The 7,913-nt window shown below is 48.1% G+C and overlaps 1 protein-coding gene across 1 annotated transcript in view; it reads left to right on the plus strand.

The window, feature by feature from the left end:
* Positions 1-7,913, plus strand: part of NRIP2 (nuclear receptor interacting protein 2) — a 16,156-nt gene that overhangs the window by 2,630 nt on the left and 5,613 nt on the right. The window contains exon 2 of the mRNA XM_009704209.1: positions 2,630-2,806. Within this exon, the coding sequence (XP_009702511.1) occupies positions 2,630-2,806 (177 nt within the window). The remainder of the gene's footprint in view (positions 1-2,629; positions 2,807-7,913) is intronic.

Consider the following 7,913-nt stretch of genomic DNA (forward strand, 5'->3'; position numbering starts at 1 on the left):
GTAGGAGTTAGGCTGGGAGGAGAGTTTAACTAATGCCCCAAAGCAGGTCTCCCCAGACAGCGCCGGATCCCTCAGCTGGGGCAGCACCACATGTCCTAAAATTAGAGCGAGGCCCCATGTAGTTTTAAAAAACCGACATATTTTCTTACGCAGTCAAAGTCAGGCTGTTGCTTTTTGCCACTCTTTTCTGCGTATTCTGGGTGTGCATTCAGCTTATGCAATGCATCCAGCAGCGTTTGGGATCTGATGGGCCCATCGCATCTCCAACAATGAGTAATTATACGTTTCAGTGGAGCCCTCATGTCCCCAGCTTTATAACAACTCAAGCGTGACACTGGTTTTGGTTTTTAAACGGTAAAAAAAAAAAAAAAAAAAGTAGCTGCATGAGCTAAAATATTCTGAAAGTACCAAGAAAGTCTGAAGATCTGGCTTCTCCCCTCTCAAAAATCGATATCCCCAGGTCATACCACTTCACTAAGCATAGCACAACTCTGAGGTTTCACACTGGAGAGCCTGAAGGCGATGGGAACCTGCTCTGACCCTCCTAAGAGTCCTGCGAGGGCCTCCCTTCCAGCTGCTGGCCACAGCTCCCTTCAGGTCCTCCCTCACCATCCTCCTCAGCTCGTTGCTCCTCACCAGCCCGAGGGAGACAACGGTCTCCACTTCTCCGTCTCGCGGGTGAGACAGAAGACAGGGAGGGCTGCTCTTCAATCAGGTGCCTCCGTAGTCCCAAAGCTCCGCTGCTCCCCATCAGCGCTTGGCCTCTTCCCGGCCTGAGCGACAAGAAAGGGAACAGAGGTGGCAGCTGCAAAGGGCCTGCTCTTTCCGTGGGAATGGTTGCGGGGAGGGGGAAAGGTCCTTTATGTGCCAGATTGTGAGGGGAGACAGGAGGGAGGGTGGGAATTTGGAGACCGGCAGTCGGTTCCCTGCCCTTTTCCCATGGCCCAGCTGTTAGCTGGCAGCCGAACTGGCACTGTGCTCGGAGTATTTCGGGACTGAAGTACAACGGCCAGCTGTGCTGTGGGCCTGCACCGCGGGCTGGGAAAAGACGAGGAACAGAGGGATATTTTTACCTCACTTTTTCAGCTACTGCAGTGCCTCTCACGCAGCATGTGAATGATCGGAGTGACGGGGAAACTGAGGCACGGGGGACTCTGCACTGTGCAAAGAGCAATGCTGAGTGCAACCAAAGAGAGAGTGAGAGCTCTCCTCCTCCAACCATCGGGCAAAACTGCCAGGTTGGCGTGCTTCGAGTCGCCGTTTACACACTTCCCTGGCCCCAGCCCTCTGACCAAGCGTAAAGCTAGGTCTGAAGCACACGCACCCTGCAGGGTTAACACAGCCCAGCTCACTGGAAGGGCTGGTCTAATTCAGATGTTCGGCCTGCACGTTGACAAGATCTCGTATCAAACTGCTGCACCATCTGGAAGTTGATTTTTAATTTTTTTTTTTTTTTTGAGAAAGATAAAAGCAACGGTTTATGCCGCAGCACATTAGCCCCTTTAGATTCTTGGCCTTTCTTTACACAAGCAGTTGTTCCTGAGAACGCTACTGTCAGCTCCGAGCCGCTGCTCTCCTGGAGCTGCTGCACCCTATGGTCAGCCCGGAGCCGCTGCTCTCCTGGAGAAGGGCCACGGGGCCGAGGACACGGAGGAGGGACAGAGCTCCCTCTGACAGCCCCGCTCCATTGCTGCTGCCCATCGCTGGCTCCGTAGCCGTGCAGGAACTGGAGGCACTGGGTCAACATGGGGCAAAAATGAGAACCTCAAGCTGATGACAAAGGGAGCTTTCCTTCCAAAGCGACGCTTCCCTGTAAGTGCATCTGCAATCTCGGGACAAGAGATTTTTCACAATTTTTCTTTGCTTTCGGTGCGCCTCCCCTTCTTCTGCTCAGAAGAAGGAAACAGGAATACGAGATACGAGAGGTGAATGAGGTACATGGGACAGGAATAAAGTTCCTTCAGCCGTTGATCTGGCTGATGGTGCTCCCTTCTAGCTGTGAACAACGTAGGGCTTCATAGATGCTCCTCCAACTAGGAAGGGAGCCCAAATAGTATCACTCCTGATGGAGGGGAGCAGAGACAGACTCCAGCTCCACTAGAAGCTAGTTTTAGTTTCCCATGCAGGGGAAGCTTCCCGCTTCACTACAAATAATTGCTGGTACACTTAAAATTTCTGGAGTCCTGCCTTCTTACCCACACGTACATGACACACACGCTGCGTCCCCCACCCCCTGCCACATTAGAAGGTGTGAGCGTGCCTGGGTGGACATCCGCACGCGCCCACCAGGTCAGGCATTGCAGTACCTGAACAGGTACGAGACTGCCGAGCGCACGTTTAGCTGAAGGAAGACGTGTGTGGGGAGAGTGTGCATCAGGCATGTTCTTCTCCTCCAACAGTTGCATCCCAGAGACCTGCCTGTCATGGACATCCCGACACTTTAACATTGCCTTAGTGGCTACAGAAAAAAACTCTTGGGATTTAAAGAAAGTTTTTTGGGATAAGCCTGTTTTTCATCAGGATGATCAGCAGCGTCAAGCATTTGCGTCTGCTTCCCTGGGCTAGCAAATGTCCTTGTCCATTAGCTCCATACTTAGCTGGGATTTCTCTTTCTTTGTGATGGAGATAGCAGCCACATAGTGTGGTCCAGCGGCGCCTCTTGGAAGGCAATCTGAACAAGCTGCGGGGCGAGACCAGGGTTCAGTCCGCACGGGTTCAATCTCCGCTGGCAAAAGACCAGGATGAAAAGATGGAAAAGGGAGAGGACAGGAGAAAAGAGACTTCACCCCTGCTAATACAGTGCCAGGTAAGGCAACAACACGGTGCTGCTGATTTCACAGTGATGGCAAATGCTTAATGAGTTCCAGCTGCCCCCCTCCCCAGGGCCACGCTAAGTTATTAATTGCAGAGCCAGTTGCAGCCAGAGCCAGCAGATTTTTCCGCATGGCCTCTCCTAGAGTTTGGATTCAGTTCTCCCAACAGACAGAGGACAGCCACAAGCATTCTAGTTGTCCATGTTTGAAGATAAATCACCTCTCCTTCCTTTGGAGGCCAGCTTTCCCATGATATGAGGTATTTCATAACTGCATACAGAAATGAGGAATGTCTCCATATCACTTTAAGATAGGTGCCCCTAGTTGGTTCACACTTACTGGATCCAGCCTGGTCTGACTCTCTCAGGTGTCAAAAGACCTCCTAAGATATTGGCTAACTGTGCTCTGAATTAGCACTGTTGCATTTCTTGATGTAAGCAGTATTTTTAGCTCCTTTTTCTTCTTATAACCTCCTGTACAGCAGAACAGACTCCTCCCTGGCCCCTGTAGGTAAGAAAGCACATGCGAAAGCTGTGTCCCATGAAAGAGGACTGCATGGTTAGAGCTGTTCAGTAATGTGCAGGTATGAGACTCACCAAGCTATAGACCTGGTACACAAAATCCATCATAAAGCTGTGTTTATTTCAGTTACCTGTCCTAAAGAACACTTCACATGTTAGAGTGTAAAGTCTACCCTTCCAGGAAAAACACATATACCTTTGCAAATTCAGTTGGCACAATTAATTGTCATACGAACACAGCTTGGTAGCAAGTTTCTGAAATGTTCAGCTTGAGTGTCTCAGTACCACGCAAAGCCACTCTCTGGTTTGTTTTCCAGCCGTTACTTTACAGTTAGGCATTGCTTACCCTGGGTTTCAGACTCTCATGTAGCTAGGTTAACATAACCACATTTGGGAAACCAGACTAGTAGGATGAATGGCTCAGTGTAATTTCTCCAAACAGCTGGAGTCTTTTTCTGAGAAAATGAAGGTGTCTCTTTTTCTTTAATCACCACTCTGTATTGTTCCGTAAGAGGAACCTCAGTGATAAAGGGTGGGTTTTTTTGCCAGGCGTGTACGTCGAACAAGGACAGGCGTGCACAGGTATCACAACCCAGGGGCTGTTTCTAACTCGGTGCCAGAGTCCATTACTTGTTTCCCTTTTGTGTTCCTAATGGACCATACCCCAGCTGTCACATACATGATATTTTCCCTCATGGACGAAGGTTAATGGACATCACGGCCGAGGAAATAGGCCTAATGCTGCACTTAACTCTCCCTGAACTCAGCATCTTCTGCACAGGCATTTTGTTCTTTTTCTGCCCTTCTTAAGATCCAGCCGCTGTTTGCCACACTTAATCTTCTTACATTGAAGGAAGGGAAGCTCTCCTCCCCTTCTTATTAGTCTTGCTGCTTTTCACGTTCACATTTGTGAACTTCAAAAAGCCTGGCCTGTAAGTAACAGCTCTACGGTGGGAAATAGCACTCAGGCTGCCAGCTCCTTTTAACCAGAGAGGTGAGCTAGTACCTTTTGGAGAATTGCTGGACTATGGTGTAGCGTTTATTAGAAATGGAACGTGACCCCAGTGACGTCTTTTCTGTTTGACAGCAGCTCCCGAGAAAAGGTCATCTACCAGCAAGTATGCTGAAAATTTCAAAGTGATAAAATGCCTCGCCTGAACTCACCTAGTAACTGAACTTGACTAGGAGATAAAGCTGAATCTATGTAACCATCAGTGATACAGGGCGATTCAGGCAATGAGTGTTTTCACTCTAAGAGGTTATACTTGCCCTGTGCCTAAGGCCGCCTTAAGTTTCAGAGATCACAGAGAGATCCAGTCTATGTTAGCTGTACTGCGGAGTCACTCGCCCTCCTATTTACTGAGATGGGTTGCTTACATGGTACTTTAGCAGAATTGCTCTTTTTGTGGCAGTTTTTGCAAAGCGCTTTGGAAAGCTTGTCATGATTGGCATCTGTATCGTAAAATCAAGCCGTTATTTTTTTGTGATGGGGCTTGTCTCTGGTTGACTTGGAAATAGATGCTGAAAGATTCCACTGCTGTCCAAGGCTTCTTCACCTCTGTGCCAAAGCAACCTGGGATTAATCAACCTTGGTTGGTTAAAGCAGCTTCATGACTTTGGAACTGACATTATTTCAGAAAACAAAGCTCTTTATAAATGATGATCCTTACTAATTCCCCTCCTCTCTTTCTCTTTCTTGGAAATCCCCATAACTGACCTTTAGATAAAGACTAATGGTGACTGGCAGTAACAGACGGAAAATTCTGGGGCAGAGATGAGAGCAGGTAATGTGATGAAAAGTCCTCTTAGTCCAAGGAGACTTGTAGTGCTCATCAGCTGCCTGTGCACTCCTTACCTAACCTGCATCGGATTATTTGTGGTCTGCTGGACCAAGGACTCTTCTCAGGCTCCTGGTGAGGTCTCTGGGCAAACGGTTAGCGGTACAATTGGAAGGTGGATAGCTTTTGTCAGGCTGCTGGAGCTGGTAACTGTGTAGGGCTGTTTATCACCGAATGAGATGAAATGTTGTTTTCTACAGAATAATCACTGTCCTGTTCTATCCCAGGTTTCTAACTTACAACCTCCCCAGCCTGCCGTGAAACAAAACTCAAGAATCTGCCTAGTGATACAGTTTAGGTTTACTATCACAGCAACGCTAACAGCTTGTGCATCTCAGGTCTGCCTGCTCCCAAAGTGACTCCTTAGCAATTGCTATCCATACTCCAAGTCTTCTGTTTCTGAAGAGCTGGTACAATGCCTTTTCTGTAGCTGGGCAATGAACGGCTGGCCTCTGTGAGCCACAGCGATGGTTAACGCTTTCCCAGGAGAATTCAGGTCTGTTTCCAAAGAGCTGATTCAGTTGGATGCTGTTGACAGGTTGCAGTGTGGGCAGATGTGGGAGCATACCTGACCTGACGCTCGTGGCTAATATACCCGCAGAGGTAGTGAGGAGGCACAGGGAAGCCTCTTCTATGAAGCACAGTACCGGGGATGAGGAGGCAGATGCTTAGCATGGATCTGCACTTTGTGCTTTATCTTGCCTCTCGGCTTAGTCTGGCCACACTCCTTCCAGGCAGGGCTGATGTGTCAGTGAGGACCAGACAGCGCAGACATTGTAGAGCTCTAAAAGCAGAAGGGGAGGCATTTTGTCGTAGAGTCATAGAATGGTTTGGGTTGGAAGGGACCTTAAAGATCATCTGGTTCCAACCCCCCCTGCCACGGGCAGGGATAAGGGACTGTTCGCTAGGTCCAGGCTGTTTTCTCTCTAGAAGCCTGGACTTTGTAATACCAGCTTTTCCCACAAACAGGTAAGGCGGGATCTCTCCAGTTGGCCTTGGGGACATCTATGGGGCAGGCACTACACCTAGTCCTGATGTTTAAACTTCGCACGCCAGGCAGCCTGCAGCCATGCCGGCAATGTTTTTTTCTTGAACAAGCAGAAGTATTGCCAAAGTCAGGAGCTTCGAAATAAGAGTGCTTTGCAGCTCTTCCCCTTCTGCGGGGCTCCAGCATGCTCCCCTACTCGCTCAAAGCAGATTTGTGCCAAGAGGCAGGAGGTACGCGTGAACAAAGGGCAAGAGAACTGGTGCGCATTCTGGGAACAGGCAGCAGCTCTGCTGGGTCTCCTACCAGCTCATCGTCTGTGATCTGTATTACCATGGGACAGCAGTTCAAACTGCTCTGCGGTGAAATGGGACTGCCCTTTACGAAGGAGCTGGGGGAATATTGCTGTACGAATGCGCAAAGAAACTGCAGAGGGGGCTTCTGGGGGCTGGTTTCTCTGTTTCGTGATTCTTCCAGCTGGAATCAGGTCAGATAAGTTTCGTGTTCTCCCAACCTGTGACTTTGTAGTTCTGTGGCAATTTCCATTCCCTGTGCCAAAGAGCAGCCTTGGATTGAACGTAGCTGCCAGTGTGGCTGAGCCTGCGAGAAGCACATGATATAATGGGGAAGGCACAGCGCTGGCAGCCAGAAGTTTGTAAGATTTGTCTTGGCTTTGGCTTTCCTAAAGTATTTAGCATTATACGCCTCACTTGGATGTTCTAAGAAGTCACAAGTGTTTGCAGTTACACGGGACTTAATTAACTGGACAAAATTCTTTATGAATAAGCCATGCTTTTTTACATTAAAGAAGAAAAAGTATAATAACCAAATCAGGAGCTGTTGCACATATTTTCAGTGTAGATAATGCTTGAGCACTGCTCTCCTTGTTCCCGGATGAGGCCACAGATGGTGAATGCTCGTCCTTCTAAAACCACTGATGTTATTTAAATATACATCATATATACATATATGAGTCTTACATGATTTTTGGTACACTCTATAAAACAATATCGATTGAGATCTCTAGCTCCAGTAGTCTTGCAGTTCTGGAGAACTTCTCAACTAAGTGGCCACTCTAGGAACATGGTGTATCCAAATGTTCAGGATGATTAAATGATCTACACTGCTGTATTGCAGATGCAGTTTAGACCAGAGGAAGAGCTCCGAGACAAAACAGACTCGAAGTTTCCAGCATGCCCTCTCTGAGGTTGCCTTGAGTGCAGTTAGCACTCAGACTACTGTTGGCGTTGTGTCAGTTTGCAGCATTCCAGTATTTCTCACGGGAGGTATTTTCTCCTTTCTCTTTATAATAACTCACAAATAGCACATTTTTGAAAATGAAATCTTGGAAATACTGGATGTAGCTCTCTGTGATGTTTAACCCATGTAATAACCATAAACAGATTTAGTTAAGCGATCAGGAAATTGAAACATTTTCCTTGACCCTACTGGGGCTTCACTGAGTCTCTGAGGGTCATGCTGATCTGCTTAAGGTGTTCAAGACATTTAAGCTGACCAGGAATGAGCAACCAGGAGCTGTGGGAGGTCTGTTGCTGCTTCTGAGCGGCTCCTGGCACGGAGTGCCATAGTGGATGGAAGAGAAGGAATCACAGAAAAAAATATAAATGATAGCAAGAGGAAAATGAGCCTCCCAAGAGGGAAACTGTGTGGTTGGGTTTTTTGGGGTGCAGGACAGAGCCTTGAAGAACTAGGCCATCAAGAATGGGTATGGTTAGACACTATAGGGAGGTGGCAG

The sequence above is a fragment of the Cariama cristata genome, unplaced genomic scaffold, assembly GCF_000690535.1.
Source record: "Cariama cristata isolate BGI_N322 unplaced genomic scaffold, ASM69053v1 scaffold1717, whole genome shotgun sequence".
NCBI classification, from domain to species: Eukaryota; Metazoa; Chordata; class Aves; order Cariamiformes; family Cariamidae; genus Cariama; species Cariama cristata.